Source organism: Hyperoodon ampullatus (genome assembly GCF_949752795.1).
Source record: "Hyperoodon ampullatus genome assembly, chromosome: 14".
Taxonomy (NCBI): domain Eukaryota; kingdom Metazoa; phylum Chordata; class Mammalia; order Artiodactyla; family Ziphiidae; genus Hyperoodon; species Hyperoodon ampullatus.
This window is the reverse complement of record NC_136927.1, coordinates 75,045,450-75,063,255: the sequence shown is the minus strand read 5'-3', so window position 1 is coordinate 75,063,255 and position 17,806 is coordinate 75,045,450. Positions and strand designations below refer to the sequence as shown.

Genomic DNA, 17,806 nt, shown 5'->3' with positions numbered 1-17,806 from the left:
TGGCAGGACTTCTAGAGGTCATTGAAAGTCATGATGGAAAACTGGGGGGAGTCACATGCAGAGCCATTGACCTGTGAGGACCTGGCAGGGTGAGGCTGGCACCCAGACGAAGAGGAAAAAATCTCCAGGAGGAGGTGTCCCTATAGGCCTTCAACAGAGAACCGCATGAATGTAAAGGTTTCAGGGAGGTCCCAAGAGAAATGGTGAATCTCCTTGGGTGTTTTTGCTGACGTGACCCCCTTTATGATTGTGCTGGGACGTCAAACAAGAAGGGGAAATGTCGTCTTAGAAAAGCCTCCCCATCCTCACCCCCACCTGCTACCATACTTCATTCCTTTTTGTTCATTTTAACTGGCGTGGAGTTGAAAGTATGGATCCGTAATGTCTCACCTGAAACCTTGGGTCCAGATATGTGCCAGAATTTTCCAGATTGTAATGAGGTACTATGCAGCCCCCTCCCACAATTAGATACAATGTTTTCTGCAGTGAAACAGTACAGTTGTTCCCACTGTGTTTGATAAATCAGGATTTCTCAACTTGACGCTACTGACATTGGTGCCAGATGATTCACTGTGGTGAGGGCCGTCCTGTGCATCTGGGACATTTAGCAGCATCCCTGGCCTCTACCCACCCCGGATGCCAGAAACAAGCTATAATGTCTCCAGGCACTGCAGTGTCATGGAAGGAGGGAGGGGGGCAAAAATCATCGCGGTTGAGAACCATTGTGATTATTCAGCACCGTCAACAGCCTTGTATCGGTTCACATTGGGTTTACATTTTCCTTCCTCCAAATGAATTTGGCCCCAAATTTACTCCTACCCCCCAAAATACCCTATGGTTTCCAGAAATGTTAAGCTTTGGACTCTCAAGAGAATGATCATGCACCCTCCTGCCCAAAATCTTAGGTAAGAGATACAGTAAAGCTTGTTTTTATTTGTTTCATTTTTTAGACCAAAATCCTCATCAAACCTACGACATACTATTTATTATGAAAACCTGGTCTTCTTTTCTTACTTTAAGTGGCTTTTCCTAGAGCATTTCTTGGAAAAGACAGCCGACTCACATTTGGCTTTTTGAAGCAGAAGTTCTCCCGAATTTGGGTTAACCCACTGGCGCCCACCTCTCTTACTGCAGCTGTGGGGAGGCCAGCACGGGCTGCCCTCTCTTTGCCTCAGCACATGACATTAACCCTGTAATGAGAGCTGCAGCTTCCGAGCCCTGTTGGTAAAAGGCCCCCGGATGCACTTTGTAAAACGTCTTTCTCTCTCCTTACAGATTCGCAGGCTGAGGATTGAGATAGAGAAGCTCCAGTGGCTGCACCAGCAGGAGCTCTCGGAAATGAAACACAACTTGGGTAAGTCCTGCTGACTTGGTCTGCACTGTGGAAGGTTCTGGATGTGAGCTTCTTGGCACCTCTGGCGTTCGACCCAGATGTGAATTGAATCAAAAGTAGGGCAGGGGGATGCACCGCTCGTGGGGAGACCACAGCATCCTGGAGAGCCTGACCTGGAGAAACCAGATATGAAGGCTGGAGCTGGAGGGAACCCTCCCTCCGTCCCTCTTTTCAAAATAGCAACATCAGCAACAAAGTCATCACAACAGCCTTGGTAGCAGCTCCTGCTTATGAGCTCTGACCGTGTTCCAGCAACCGGCTGAAGTTTTCATGAATTAGCTAATTCTCACAGAGACCCTTCTGATCAAAAGGGGTCTGTTATTTCCAGCAGAAACTGAGGCACAGACACGTGCAAAGTCACACAGCTGTAGTTCACGTCTGGGCGCTGTGGTTCCAGACTTTCCTCCTTGTAACCACTGACCGTCAGGCACCTTAAAGTCTTGGACTTTCCTCCTTGTGACCACTGGATTATAGATAAGATTGATGTTTCGCTTACCGCTCTGTGGGGATATTGTAAAAGCGTCTCCCCGCAAAGGCAGAGCAGTTTCTTTCAGACCCTTGAGTAGTATCAGCCTCAGAGAACGCTGGCAACCGGGAGGTTCTGTTAGGGCGACAGACCCAGGGGGTGCCCACCTGGTTGCAGGTGATACTTGTTTAAATCACGCAAACTCCAGTCCTTCGGAAGCCGACCAGGGAAGCCCCGCCCCCGCCCTGCCCCTTCCCTTGTTGCCACGAGGGAAGTTTATTGGAATGCTGTCACTTCTTCCTGTTTTTCTTGTAGAGTCAAGGAATCTATTTTTATGCAGAATCGTTTCATTTAAAAATAGTGGCCACACATTTGAAAAAATACATGTGGGCTGGACAGAGCTTGCCATGGTTGGCAGGCGCCTAGTTGGAAATGTTGTGTCCGGATACAAGTGCTTTTTATCTTTACCAGGGGTTAATTTTCTTTCTTTGTGGGTTTTTGGAGGGTGTTTTTTTTTTTTTTTTTTTTAATTTCAGGAAGAGGATTTTAAGGAATCGAGGAACCATTTATTTTTCTTTTATTCCAGTGTGCAAGTTGCTCCCAGGTGTTGGACTTGTTGTCTGATGTAAAATTGAGAGACATCTCAGTAGCGTGAGCAGTTTGATAGTTGTTTTGTTAGCCTAATGATCAGTCACGATGCCCTGTCTGCTAGATTAGAGCCACACACCAAGAAGACAGCATGTCCAAGTTGTAGCCCCAGCTCTGCCCTTGTTAGCTCTGTGCCTCAGTTTCCTCATCTGTGAAAGGGGTATTATAGTAATGCTTACCTCATAGGATTAGTAGTATAAAAAGATTAAAGGAGTTCATGTTTATAAAGTGCTTACAACAGTGCCTACAGATAGTAGGTGCTATGTAAGTATTTGATAGAAAAAAAGGCTTGGGCCTCCCTGGTGGCGCAGTGGTTGAGAGTCCGCCTGCCGATGCAGGGGATACGGGTTCGTGCCCCGGTCTGGGAGGATCCCATATACCGCGGAGCGGCTGGGCCCGTGAGCCATGGCTGCTGAGCCTGTGCATCCGGAGCCTGTGCTCCGCAACGGGAGAGGCCACAACAGTGAGAGGCCCGCGTACCACAAAAAAAAAAAAAAAAAAAAAAAAAAAAAAAAAAGAAAAAAAGGCTTATACTAATGATAAAATTCAAAGTGAGTTTAGTGGAAATCGTTTCAAGGGTTTATTTGAGGGCTTCTTGCAGAATCCCCATGGGGCCCCCTTATCTGCATCTTGGGCACCTGACGTGCATTATCACAAGCAGCTCTGTTGGTCAGCGTGATGGATGCCCATCTTACAGATGTAGACACTGGGGCTCGGGCAGGCTGGGTGACTCACCCAGGGGGTATCACACAGCCAGGGCATCTCCAAGCCAGGATCCACACCTGAGTCTGTTGGAATCCATGTTCTGACCTGGTGTGAATGACCCCACGGCCTGGGCCAGGGGACGGGTGATGAAGCTGGCATCCGCTCCTCTCCCCTCCCCCTCCTCCCCTCCCCCTCGTACCCTCCCCCTCCCCCTCCTCCCCTCCCCCTCCTCCCCTCCCCCTCCTCACATCACCCCTCCCCTCCTCCCCCTCCTCCCCTCCCCCTCCTCCCCTCCCCCTCCTCCCCTCCTCCCCTCCCCTCCTCCCCTCCCCCTCGTACCCTCCCCCTCCCCCTCCTCCCCTCCCCCTCGTACCCTCCCCCTCCTCACATCACCCCTCCCCTCCTCCCCCTCCTCCCCTCTCCCTCCTCTCCCCCCTCCTCCCATCTCCCCTCCCCCTCCTCCCATCTCCCCTCCCCCTCCTCCCATCTCCCCTCCCCCTCCTCCCATCTCCCCTCCCCCTCCCCCCTCCCCTCCCCCTCCTCCCCTCCCCTCCCCCTCCCCTCCCCCTCCCCCTCCCCTCCTCCCCTCCCCTCCCCCTCCTCCCGTCCCCTCCCCTCCGCTCACAGAGCTGACCATGGCTGAGATGCGGCAGAGCCTAGAGCAGGAGCGGGACCGGCTCATTGCTGAGGTGAAGAAGCAGCTGGAGCTGGAGAAGCAGCAGGCGGTGGACGAGACCAAGAAGAAGCAGTGGTGCGCCAACTGCAAGAAGGAGGCCATCTTCTACTGCTGCTGGAACACCAGCTACTGCGACTACCCCTGCCAGCAGGCCCACTGGCCTGAGCACATGAAGTCCTGCACGCAGTCAGGTAGGGCCCTGGGGGCACCTCCTGGCCCAGGCTGCGGAGGGCGGGCTCTTGGCTCCCCCTGGACCACAGGGCCCTCGTCATGCTCGCTCACCACCTGTGTGACTCTTACACACGAGAGAGCAGCACACAGACATGGAGCCGAGACTCCAGACACAGGTGTTCTGAACCTCTGGTCTCCTTGGCCACAGTGTTGTTCGCCAAGGTGCGGGGCTTGTGACGATCACTTTAGTTTCATGTGAGTTGCCGTGGTTGGTTCTCCACCGGGGGCAGTTTTTGTCTCTGTCCCCTCTCCAAAGACACTGGCAATGACTGCAGACGTTTGTGGTTGTCATAACTGAGGGGGGTGCCGCTGGCATCGAGAGGGCAGGGGCCAGGGAGGCTGCTAAATACCCTGCAAAATGCACAGGACAGCCCCCTACAATGGAGCCCATCCTGGACTCATAGCATTAAATAAGGGATCCCAGTGCTCATGTGAAGGAAAAAGTGTTGGTTTGGAACTAATCGGTCTTTGAAATCTCTTTCTATAAATTTATTTATTTATTTTATTTTTGGCTGCGTTGGGTCTTCGTTGCTGCGCGTGGGCTTTCTCTAGTTGCAGCAAGCGAGGGCTACTCTTCATTGCAGTACGAGGACTTCTCATTGCGGTGGCTTCTCTTGTTGCAGAGCATGGGCTCTGGGCACGCAGGCTTCAGTAGTTGTGGCTCGCAGGCTTCAGTAGTTGTGGCTCGCAGGCTCTAGAGCGCAGGCTCAGTAGTTGTGGCGCACTGTGGGGACTTCAGGGAAGTCCCCTGAAGTCTCTTTCTAATACAGAGCAAGCAGATCCCAGGCTAGGAGACTCCGGCAGGAAACACTGTCTAGTTAGAATCTATTAATAATATTTATTAGTGATTATTTTAAAGTTAGCATTTATTTATGGCTAATATTAGATTTCTATGCTTAGAAATAAAACTCTCCATTTCAAATAATTTAAATACAAATAACAGGGCTTCCCTGGTGGCACAGTGGTTAAGAATCTGCCTGCCAATGCAGGGGACACGGGTTCGAGCCCCGGTCTGGGAAGATCCCACATGCCACGGAGCAACTAAGCCCGTGCGCCACAACTCCTGAGCCTGTGCTCTGGAGCCCGCGAGCCACAGCTGCTGGGATGCGTGCGCCTGGAGCCTGTGCTCCACAACGAGAGAGGCCACTGCAACGAGAAGCCCACGCACTGCAACTAGGAGTAGCCCCCACTCGCTGCAACTAGAGAAAAGCCCGCGTGCAGCAGCAAAGACCCAACGCACCTGAAAATAAATAAAATAAATTAATTCAATACAAGTAACATAAATAATATGATAAGGGAGTATATCTACGGATTGGTAAGTTTTTCAAAGGTGATACATGAATGACCCAAATTTGAGAAGCTCTGGAGCAGGGGTTGGTAAGCTTTTTTTAATGAAGGTCCAGAGAGTAAATATTTCAGGATTTGTGGCCTGGGTGGCCTGTCAGAAGCGCTCAACTCTGCTGTTATAGGGTAAAACATGGGGTGGTGAAAACTGGTCTAAAATTAGAAATGATGAAATGAGTAATTGGAACAGCAGTTTACAGGGTGTTTGTTTCACGAACGTTCCTTTCTCTCCAGAATGATTGAATAAAACTTGAATCACAGAGTCTTAGAAATGAAGATATTTTCATGCACAGTCTGGGATTCCTGCGTCTGGAAAGCTTTGGTCCAGCCACCCTGGGCCTGTGCTTGTGCCCTGAGTGGGCCTGGGTGGCAGCTGCGTCTCTTACAGGTGTTGGTTTGCACAGAACGGGCTTCCCCGTGGGCCCGGGGGGTCACCACGCTCGGCTTATACTTGGCTTCTGTCCCCTTTTGCCCTCAGCTACTGCACCTCAGCAGGAAGCAGATGCCGAGGTGAACACGGAAACACTAAACAAGTCATCCCAGGGGACCTCCTCCAACACGCAGGCAGCCCCCCCGGAAACCAGCAGCTCGAAAGAGAAGGAGACGCCAGCTGAGAAAAGCAAGGACAGTGGCTCGGTGAGTCTCCATCCCACATGCCTTTGGGCCACGCAGAGTCTCAGACCCACCCCTGTGCCCGCCACCCCAGCGAGTCCTGTGCTGTAGGGAGGTTTGTCTGTCTTCAGGCTGCAGATGGGGGTGACAGTCTTAGCAGGGCTCCTTTTCACAAGGTGCGTGTTTAGGGCAGCGTTGTCCACAAAACCTTCTGAGATGTTGGGAATGTTTTGTATCTGCTCTGCCCAGTATGGGAGCCACTAGCTGCATGTAGCTGTTGAGCGCTTGAACTGTGGCTAGTGTGACTGAGGACCTGGATTTTAAATTTTACTGAATTATAATTAATTTAAATACAGGTAGTCACAGGAGGGTGGTGGCTGCTCTCTTGGACACATAGGTTCCACCTCCTACTTGCCCAGTGTGTGGTATATGTAATTGCACGCAAACGTTAAGGTGGCACCTTGATCATTTTTTTACATTTGTAGTCATTATGTATGTATTTATTTCATGTCTATTAGGAAAAAAGCAAGTCATCCCAGCAGTTAAAACCCTTTGATTTCATTGACATTATTGCCTAATAAGAGGTTAAGGTGAAATAAAAGTGAACTGATACAATTTGATGTAATATGCAGTCAGCCTTCCGTATCCGTGGGTTTCTCATCCTTGGATGCAACTAACCGAAATTCCATCCATGTTTGGTTGAATCCATGGATTCGAAATCCTCGGATACAGAGGGCCCACTGTATTCACCGTACTAGGCCTTTTTGTGTGTATAAGGAGCTGGAACATCCCCAGATTTTGGTACCCTTGGGGACTCCTGGAACCATCCCACTTCGGGTACTGAGGGACGGCTGTGCTTCCTTTTGGGATGTGGCAGAAATCTGGGGTGGGCGTTAGGTCAGAGGGGGGAGCTGAGGACCAGTGTTCTTGAAGCCGCAGCTCTAGAGTTCAGTGAGGAGCCCCCAGTGCTGTGTTCTGGGGGGGCAGAGCAGAAAAGGGCACAGGTGCAGGGCCGGCCCCCCTGGCTGACCTGGCCTCCCCCGCCTGAGCACGCCAGGCAGAGGGCACGAGGGCGCTGTAGTGGCCGTGACGAGCGCCCCCATGGATCCCTGGGCTTCCCTGGGGGGCTGCATTGGCCCCAGTGCCTTGCCTCCATCTCTCTCTTTTTGTATTTCTAGACCCTCGACCTTTCTGGCTCCAGGGAGACGCCCTCCTCCATTCTCTTAGGCTCCAACCAAGGCTCTGGTATGTTGCTCCCTGGTGGGCGGATGGTGCTGTCACGGTCCACACAGGCAAAGGGGAGCCATGTCCTCAGAGAGAAGCTGAAGGGTGCAGGGCCGTGATTTTCAAACTGTGGGTCCTTAGGGATCCTTGGGGGTGCCCTGGGCGGGTCAGCGGGGGTGAAGGAGTGGTGGGGCAAGGTGGCTTTCAGGCACTTCTCCAAACGGATCAGGATTTACCTGTACTTGTTTGATTTCTTGGGGTTCCACATCAAAGACATAGGGTTCCGTTGCTGACCTGGGGTGGCGTAGAAGATGCATTTGGGTTGGGCAGTTCTTCTGCCCTCAGAGAAATGACCACAGGAAATGAAACTGTGAAACTATCCCTGAGGTCCCAATGCCCTCATTTAGTGGATGAGGGTACTTGAGCATTCAGAGGAAAAAAGAAAATTTTTAGGTAGATGATCTTTCTGTAAAACTCTTTCTACTTGAGGGATAACCTGGTAGGCTGTTTTGGGGGATTATCTGACACTGACATTTGGTTTTCCCCTTCTGTGCAGTTTGAGCTGTCCTCTTTTCTAGCCCAAAGGGTCTTTCCCCTGCACCCTCCTAAACCGGTTTGAGGGCATTCCAGAAGGGTTCAAAGAAGGTGTCTTCAGTGAGGACAGTTCTGCTTAATTCAAGGTCCTTCAGCTCTAGGATCTTTCTGTCTGCCGGGTCATTCTCTTCAACTGAAAACCAAACATTTTCTTTTAGTGCATAGAGGAAGAAGCGATGTCCTTTGTTAGGGTGGCTGGAGAAAGTTTCCTGAAGGGCTGGAAAGTGGGATTCAGGTTCGGGGTGCACCAGGGGTAGTGGCATGAGCTGACTTCACGAACTTGGCATTAAATACAATTGAACCACCTGTTGAAAAAACTCACTTCTCACTCCCCCTTCAGTCCTCTGGTTACATCTCTGAGAACAAGTTCAGTTTGGTGCTAAGGTATCTTCTTCATCCCTTTAATATCTTCTTCTTCTTCTTCTTTTTTTTTTTTTTGATATCTGTCTTTTTAACTTCAGCAGCATGGCACCCACCTAGAATTTTCTGCTACAGTTTGGTTTTCATTATGTTGATTTGTAGAGTTGTCTTCTATGTATGGCAGGTATTATTGCTTTCCTGCTTTTGGTGATGATATAAGAGTTTCTGTTTGACTTATGTTGAAAATGAGTTTGAAATAAAAGCATGAACTGAGTGGACATGTCAAAATTGCCAAGGTGGAGTGAGAAGGGCTCAAGTTGGAAATACTGCTGCAGACAGGGGGTGCTGTTGAGGTTTTGGAGCAGCAAAATGGTGCAATCCATGTGGGAAGATTAACGGGCCTTGGGAAGATTAGTGATGCCCTGGGAGTATGGAATCTACTGGGACAGGGAAGCTTGCGTGCAGGAAGGCGGTTGGGAGATGCATCGTACCCCAGTTCCGAGGTGGATGAGATGTTACCTAGCACAGGGGTTGGCAGACTTTCTGTAAAGGACCAGAGAGTAAATATTTTAAGCTTCGAGGGCCACACAGTGTCTGTCAGAACTGCTCGACTGCCGTTGTCGGATGAAAGCAGCCACCGATGACATACACAGATGGGTGGGCCTGTGCTCCCGTGAACCTGTACTTGTAAAAACAGGCACTGGCCTGGATTTGGCCCACGGGCCGTTGTTGGCTGACCTCCCCCACCTCCTCGACCTGAAGCACCCTGGTGTCCGAGGGGGTAGAAAGGGAAGTTGGAGAGAGGAAGCCAGCAGCCTGGAAGACGCTGGTGACTTGGCGCCGGGGGTGGGGAGTGGGGAGAAGATCATCCCAAGGAGGCTAATGATGAGATGGGGGGGCAGGGAGGGAGGGAAAGGTCCCACATTGTCAGCAGCTGGAGGAAAAAGCATTTTTCAGGCAGTGCTGCCGTGTTATCTTGGAGTGTGGGCCGAAGGGAGCCAGGCGGGAGGTCACTGCAGGCCAGGTCAGGACAGTGAGCTCACGACTTCTCACTTTCCCCTATTTACTCACCAAAGCACCCTGGGTGATGGTTGGCGTCAGAGCAGACAGACTGGCTCGTTTTCTGATTCCTCTTACGTCTGATGGTTTCTGCTAGCGCTCACTGCTTGCTGACCGTGTAGATGGAGTCTTGTGGAGGAACGTGGGCTTTACAGAGGTTGACACACACCGAGGTTTCTGAGCTCTTTATACTCTTCTGGAACTAGGCTGGTTAAGATGAGGGTCTAGTCGGGAGGGAGGAAGGTTTAGTAGGGGGTAGGAGCTTCCTCGGGGTGGGCGTGGGCCTCTCCTGTTCACTTGTCTCTTCATTTTAAGACTGTAAAGCAACGCGCGCATATCCAGTTGACCCTTGAACAACACGGGTTTCAACTGCACGGGTCCACGTATACGTGGATTTTTTCCCTTAGTCGATACCATTCTATACGATCTGTGGTTAGTTGAATCCATGGATTTGGATATGGAGGGCCGACCATGAGACTTAGTGTCCATGGAACTTAGTATCTGCGGTGGGTCCTGGAACCAATCCCCTGTACCATCCCTGACACCAAGGGATGACTATAGTTAGAGAAAATAAAGCTGTACTGGGAAAAAGAGTTTCTAGTCCCAGTCTCCATGGCTGTCTTTGGGTACATCTGGCACTTAACCACCTTATTTGTAAATAATGTAAATAACGTGTTTCCCCATACTTCTGTTTCTGGACTTTTATCTAGACGTTGCTTGTTGACTTCTGGCTTTAGAAGATAATTGGGGTCTTTTATCACCTCTCTACTCGCCCCCCTCCCAAACTACTTATGTCACTGTTTGATGTGCCTATGGGTTACTTTGGTCAAGTAAAACACTTCCTCCTTAGTTCTTGTTCTATCAGCTGGGGACAGTATCTCTTGCCCCCTCTCTGGGTGCCCACCATCTCCCTCACCTCTCCTACCCCTGTCATATCCAGACTTGCCATCTTCCCACTTTTTTTTTTTTGCGGTACGTGGGCCTCTCACTGCTGTGGCCTCTCCCATTGCGGAGCACAGGCTCCGGACGCGCAGGCTCAGCGGCCATGGCTCACGGACCTAGCCGCTCCACGGCATGTGGGATCTTCCCGGACCGGGGCACGAACCCGCGTCCCCTGCATCGGCAGGCGGACTCCCAACCACTGCGCCACCAGGGAAGCCCCGTCTTCCCACTTTGACTCTCCCATCACCAAGGTGGAGAACATGTGCATCCTTTCCTGTAACTTCAGTTGGGTCTTCTCACTTTCAGCTGTTGGCTGAGCCTAAAAAATGGACAAACGATAATCTGTGTTTCCATCATTCTGATCGTGCCGTTTGTTGCAGATGTTTACTGTGATTACATTTCCACCTTTGTATATAGCCTTACTTTTCCCTGGAGTTTCTGGTTGTTTTTTTTTTCTTTTTAATGTTTCCTTTATCATACCTTCAATGATTTCCCCCAAATTCTTCACTATGACAGTTATTATTATTATTATTTTTTTTTTTGCGGTACGCAGGCCTCTCACTGCTGTGGCCTCTCCCGTTGCGGAGCACAGGCTCTGGACGCGCAGGCTCAGCGGCCATGGCTCACGGGCCCAGCCGCTCCGCGGCATGTGGGATCCTCCCGGACCGGGGCACAAACCCGCGTCCCCTGCATCGGCAGGCGGACTCTCAACCATTGCGCCACCAGGGAAGCCCTATGACAGTTATTTTATTGAGACACTTTTCCTATCACGCATTTTAGACCCTTTCCATCTCAGGTATTATTTGTTGGTGTCCTTCCGTCACGGCCGAGGAGTGGCCCACTGATATCTCATCTGTAGCCTCTTCCTCAGTCTTTCTCACCACATGCACCTCCGTCGCCCTGTCTTCCCTGTTCTGTCATCAGCCTTGGCAGTAGATGAGTGATTACTTGCCCTGAAAAATCTGGATTCCTTGGGTGGAGCTTTCCACCTAAATTGGGGTGCTGGTGCCTCCCCTTGCCCTGGCTGAATTAAGGTCTTGGCAGAGCTAGTGGTTCCTAGAATTTTGCTTTCAAAATTCTGCGAATTTATGGCTTTACGTAGTTGCTTTTATGTCATTGTACACCATATTTCCCATCTGTAATGCCGTGCTGTGTCCCGTGATCCTGTTCATGGTTTAATATGCATTTTTAAAAGCCTTAGTCTCCTGTGAATGCATTAAGTTGGAAAATGGGGACATCAACAAAGCAGCCACCCAGCGCTAAGACCAGTAGTAGCCTGTTGCTGAGCAGAGTAGCGAGGCCTTGGGGGTGTGCGGATTTGAGCCCTCTGCCAGACTCTGAGGCTGCCTGTGCTATCTCTTCAGTTAGCAACAGGTGTGACAAGCAACCTGCCTCTGTCCCAACCAGCACAGACCACCAGCCGCACCCCAGCTACCCAGCCCAGAAGTGTAAGTATGACCCCGCCTCACGGAAGCTGCCGGGGAACTTTTCCCGGCGCGCGGAAGGCTCGTTTTGTGTGTGTCTGTGTGTGTTTTTCTTTGTGGGCGTGTCTTCTCCTGTTCTCCTGAGTGATGGGTCTTGCTTTGCCTTGTTTCTTCTTAGCTTTGCCTCTGGTGGCCATCGGAAAACCGCAGTAGGAAAAGAGTTTTTTGGGGGGCCACGCCGTTCAGCTTGTGGGATCTTAGCTCCCCGACCAGGGATCGATCCCATACCCTCGGCAATGAAAGCGTGGAGTCCTAACCACTGGACTGTCAGGGAAGTCCCCAGTCTGGCTTCTTGAAGGGGCCTCATCCTCGCTCTTTTCATAAAGGGTCCTAGACTAACACCCATTGTCCTCTGCAGTGATGGGGCGAATCAACCACCGCCCCATGTCCGGTCTGTGGGAGGAGTCAGGCTCTGCAGTGACTCAGGTGGCCAGCCTCGCTCTGGGATGCAGCTTCTGTGCTGAGCTCAGCCCTGCTCCTGTTTCTTCTAAGTGGCCCAGCTGGCCTCCGCCTTCAGCAGAGCTGGGGAGACTCAGTGTGACTTGATCGCATTGTTGTAGGATTTTCTCCTTGTGGTGATAACCAGCTGTATCACTGACCTTCCAGAGAACTCACGGTGTAGGCATCACGAGTAGGGAAGACCGCTTAAGAAGAGGTGGATTCAGGATCCGTAAGACAGCTCCACCCTGGCGCCCCTCCGCGCCCCTGCCCTCTGCCCACCACAATACTGCCCCCTTTTGGTCACAGATGCAAGCGACTAAGAATAGTTCTCTCCTGAATGAATATGTTACTTGGGAGATCCTTTGATCATTCTCTTCACTACTTATCTTGCAGAAACAGACCTCAGGACCACATACATGCCTGCCGTATCACCAGAAAGGTCACCCCCTAGGCGATGATACGGTCCCTTGCTCCCTCACTCCAATTCTGTCTCTAAGCTTGACAGCCAACTCTTCTCAATCAAATATTATCACCCCACCTCAAGAAGTTAAAAAAGAAAGTTTTGTCCCAATCTGTCTGAACTGGGTAAATGATCTAAGATATGATGGGGTCTCTTAGAGTCAGCCATCCCGCTGAGCCTGCAGGCTGGGGCTGTCTCACAGTTGGACAGACACCTCACTTGGCTCTTCCTTCAGTGTCCTCGTATCTTACTCAGCCACGATGTAGCTCCTTGTGGCACACGTGTCCTTGAAGCTCCCGTAGGTCTTACTCTGGTTCTTGCATCCTTCAGTGACCCTTAAGCTTGTCCTTACTGGGAGCCATTGGGTCTTCACCATTAAGCCCAGCTGGGCTTAACCATTCTGGTCCTCACTCCTCTGCTTTGGGTGGTTTGGTTATAAGTCCTGTTTTTCAAGTTGCCTATAAACTGACTCAAGAAACTCCATTAACAGAAGTAAGTAGATCGAATGCCAAATTTCAGTGCCTTTTTTAGTGGCCAAGGTAGGACACAAGGGCATGGGGTGCTTGGTGTCTGGTCATGTAGGAGGGGTGCCTGGTCCCAGGTACCACACAAGAAGTGCCTTCCTCAATAACTGAGTACCTGTCCCCACTCACCTTTATTCTCTCTGAGCGTGATTCCCTCCTGTTTTTCCAATCGGCTCTCGTTAAATCCTAAAAACATAAGTTCTGCCCGTATACGCCACAGACCCGCAAATTCAGGGCGGTAAATGGTGGCAGGATTTGGACCACCTGTGTTGTGTGGAGTCGGGCGGGGAAGGTGGTACCAGGAAGCAGGTGCAGATCACACAGAGGGATGGCCCCGATTCACTGGAGGTGGGCAGGAATGCTAAAAACCTGCCTTCCGGTTGACTTCCCCCCAACCCAGACCATTCCCGGAGCAGTAAATCCAGTTGCTGGAGCGGCAGCGATGAGAAACGGGGATCGGCTCGCTCTGAGCACAGCGCCGGCACCAGTTCGAAGAGCCTCATCCCGAAAGAGTCTCGGCTGGACACCTTCTGGGACTAGGGACACGTCGGGGCACAAGTCACCCATCCCATGGAGGAAAAAAAACCCAGACACCAGGAAAACCGGAAACAGCAAAGAAATGTGAGACAGGAGAATCGCCACCCTCAGACTGGAGGATGCCAACCATTCAGACTTGGCCTTTGCACCTGGCACGGAGGGCAGCCCACACTACGTCACGTCCAGCATTAGCCTTGACAGAGGACTGTTCCACCCACATGAAACCTATGCTTTAGATGTAAATAATGTACAATTTGTGGATGTCATTGAGCCTAGAGTACCTTCCCCTTTTTATATTTGTATTGACTTTAACTTATAAAAAAAAAGAGAGAGAGAAAAACAATAAAAAAAAAAAGAAACACACCCAACAACAAAAAGAATGTTTGGATGTTGGAGAAGGGATGGTCAGTCAGCCCACCTGTCACAGTGGTATGGAGAGGGCATGGGGATCACCGTGGCACACAGGTCCTCATCCTGGGATGCCCAGGGGAAAGTGAGCCGCTTCCATTCTTATGTCTGTACACAGCACATTGGGATCAGGAATTTCTGGCACAGATTCGGTGCTGTCGTGGGCACATCACATCCAACCATTGGCCCCCTTTCAAATGCTATGTTATCATGTTTTACAAGATAAGCTCTCTGGACCAGAAGGACATGTGGAGGAGCTCGTTTATTTTCTGTGATTTCCGTGATGACTCCTATAAAAGGGAAAAAAAACCCAATGTCCTTGTTTACAGAATATCAACTAGAAACAAGCCCTGCTCAGCTCGGTTGCAGAAGGGAAGAACTTAGAAAGCGTTCAAGTCAGAAGCTCTGAAACAGATCTTTTCTTTGCTTTGTGGTTCCTTTAAAGACACTCACGCCCACTTGGTAAGAGACGGGCTGTGCTTTGCGGAAGTGAGAAGTCCAAGGCAAGACGCACGCGGAGGGCATTTCAGTCTGGGATGAAGCATGTATGTATTATTTATATGATGGAATTTTACGTTTTATGTCAGCATGAAACAAAGGCAGTGTGAGAGGACGCAGGACACCGCCGTGCTGTCTGTTACACTACGTATGCTGTAGTACCATTTTGTATGTTGTGTAAAACAAGAAGCATTGAACAAAGCAAAAAGGTGATGTATGTATATGAGAAAAACTAATTGTACGATATCATTCCAGTACCTTCTGTTGTACATTTTAGTCTCGTTTCCTTTCTCTTCATTGTTGATAAGAGGATGCGAACTGTACAGTTTCCAGCTAGTTACCCATATTAGAGAAGAAATAAAAAGAGAGTATTAAAAGAAAACAGGAGAGAAAGAACATTTGTGAATTGCAGTTGTCAAAAAAAAAAATAGCCTAGCTGGCCTTATTTGTGAAGCATAATTGCTTTTAGCATATGGAAGTATTTTTTCACATTTTCTTTGTATAAAATTTGTATTAAACTTAAATATCTTTTTTGATGATGGTGTTTCTTTGTGACTGAGCCAGTGGACTCGCACGGTATGCTCTTTTGGGTTCCCCCACCCCCCAATTTTTTCAGATTCTTCACCTTTTTTTAATTAAACTGTTTTGGAAAAATGGCTTGGTCGTCCTCGATGCAGTTTTCCATTTGGTCAGGATGGCCGTGTCACGTTTGCCCGATCAAACACAGGAGACGGGGCCACGAGAGGTTAGGAACGACATCTCCATGGGTGGCGGGCACATTATAAATAAGGGCCCCTAGTGGTGCTTTCCTGGGAAGTCCAGTTCCTGGGAATTTACTGACAGAGATGTAGAACAGAAGGGAAATCCTGGGTCAGTCTTGGAAAAACAGTGGCAGGGGAGTGAATTGCCTTTCCGTGGCCACGATGGGGTCCTGAGCTCCTAGGAGTTCCGTGGGCAGCGTGGGGCCTTGGCTGTACCCAGGCACACCCTGGTCATTTCATCTTCATGTGTCACAGAATTACTTTGATTTTTTTTTCCCAACCATTTGAACATGTAAACACTTCTCAGCTCAAGGCTGGACAAAAGCAGGGCATGGACTGGATTTGGCCCGCAGGCCATCACTGACTGGTGCTGTGAAAGGAACAAAATGGGACTGGTTTAGAGAGGACCTTACAACAGCTTCTTTGTTCCTCTTTGTGGGTGTGGGAACCTGTCGTGTGGAAGGAGACAGCATATGTCACAGCCCCCAGTCGATGGATATTCAGCGTGTCTGCAGACACTGGCCATGGCAAACAGACCTGCAGGTTCCTTGGTGCGAGTCATGAGCTATGTGAGGGGACCCGTGGGAGTCAACCCAAGCAGCTGCATCGGGGGCTCGGTGAGTGGCCAGGTATGTGGGGAAGGGCTTGGAGGTTCCAGACAGGGCAGCGGGGCCTTCTCCCTCTGACTTTAGTCTGGGTGGAATGTTTTCAGGGCCCCGTGGCTCTGAGTCTAGGAATGAGGAGAGGGAGGACACCATGCTCTCTGCCATGGTCCTTGCTTCTTCCTCAGCGATGGCCAGACACAGGGCAGGATGGTGGGTCCTAGGGGCTACTTTTAACGCAGTTGGGCACTATCGCCGCCTGGTGGCCTCCATGGAGAACTGCAGTCCCCAGAGCCGGAGTTGGACCAAGGGGAACTGGTGGAGGTTCATTGCGGCAACAGCTCTGTCCTGAGCATCTGTGTGAGCCAAGCACTGGGGACACAGCCTCTGGCCTCATCCGTCTGACATTCTCACTGGGAAGCAGTCAGATATGCATATGATAGAATCCTAGGTAGAATAGACTCACTGAAGGTAAATAGGGTACGGAGGGGAGGTAGATGGTATTGATTGGGGATGGCCTCTCGAAGGAGCTGCCCTTTGAGCTGAAATGTAAACGTGGTGGGGACTGAGCATGATGTCTGGAGCAGCGATTTATTAACACTGGCTGAATGTTAGAAGCGCCTGGGAAGATTTATTTATTTATTTTTGAATTATTTATTTATTTGGCTGCGTCGGGTTTTAGTTGCGGCACGCAGGCTCCTCTTTGCGGTGCGCGGGCTTCTCTCTAGTTGTAGCGCACGGGCTTCAGAGCTTGCGGGCTCAGTAGTTGTGGTTTGCGGGCTTAGTTGCCCCGTGGCATGTGGGATGTGGGATCTTAGTTCCTCGACCAGGGATATGAACTCACATCCCCTGCATGGGGAGGCGGGTTCTTAACCACTGGACCACCAGGGAAGTCCCCACCTGGGCGGATTTAAAACAGCAAAGCAGGCACCACCCTCCTGCCCCAAGTAATGACATCTGACTCTCCGAGGTGGGGCTTTGTAAAGCTCCTCAGGTGATTCCGATGGGCAGCCAGAGCTCAGAGCCTCTAACCTGGTTGGAAGAACATTCCAGGCAGAAGGAAAAGCAAATATAAAAGGCTTGAGGTGGGGCTGGCGTCATCCAGGAAGAGGAGGAAGGCGAGTGAGGCCAGAACGAGGGATTCAGCGTGGAGGTGGGGCTGATGAGATCAGAGAGGGAAGAGAAGTCGGGGCTGAATTATGATCCGAAGGAGATGGGAAGCCAGGGTGGTTGGTTCTTTTAAACAGCTTTAGAGAGAGAATTCATATACCATAAATCTGTCTATTTAAAGTATATAATTCAATGATTTTTGGTATATTACATTATTAATTTTTATTTAAAAATTGTGGCAAAATATATGTTACAAAATTTGCCCTTTTAACCATTTTTAAGTATACGATTTAAGTGTAGTCAGGGTTGTGTTTCGAACATATAAATGTTTTCTAAACTTCAGCATTCACAGGCCCCCTTCACATCAGGGTACATCAGGAACACCACCTATATTGTTGCTCATTTTCTTTAATCCAGCAAGACAAAGGTCACTCATATTCCTTCCAGCATCACCAGTGTGGGTATGTCCCACATGCTCAGCTGTGTGCTGGGGGATTGCTCTGTGCTGGAATCTTTTGGTCTTCATGATAACTCCACGAGGCAAGCACTAATCATAGTCCCATTCTCCAGGTGAGGAAATTGACCTGCCCAAGGTCACACAACAGGTCAGTCAGTGCCAGAGCCAGGATTCAAATCAGTCTGCCTGACTTACAGCTCAGTGCAGTGGTCCCTCAGAAGACGCTGCCCCAGTGTCTGTGGCACCGTGGTAAGTTTACAAAACGCCTCT

The 17,806-nt window shown here is 50.3% G+C and overlaps 1 protein-coding gene across 14 annotated transcripts in view; it reads left to right on the top strand.

Annotated features, from left to right (window-relative positions):
* Window positions 1-15,143, top strand: part of ZMYND8 (zinc finger MYND-type containing 8) — a gene marked incomplete at its 5' end in the record, with an annotated part of 128,678 nt that extends 113,535 nt beyond the window's left edge. For 8 of the 14 annotated variants that reach the window (XM_079720316.1, XM_079720314.1, XM_079720323.1 and 5 more), the window contains 5 exons: window positions 1,276-1,354; window positions 3,840-4,079; window positions 5,942-6,099; window positions 7,254-7,320; window positions 13,564-15,143. In XM_079720316.1, the coding sequence (XP_079576442.1) occupies window positions 1,276-1,354; window positions 3,840-4,079; window positions 5,942-6,099; window positions 7,254-7,320; window positions 13,564-13,703 (684 nt within the window). In that variant the 3' untranslated portion in view covers window positions 13,704-15,143. Of the gene's footprint in view, window positions 1-1,275; window positions 1,355-3,839; window positions 4,080-5,941; window positions 6,100-7,253; window positions 7,321-11,618; window positions 11,703-13,563 lie in introns of all 14 variants that reach the window. The other 6 variants (XM_079720310.1, XM_079720311.1, XM_079720322.1 and 3 more) reach the window with 1 other exon arrangement.
* Window positions 15,144-17,806: the final 2,663 nt, after the last annotated feature.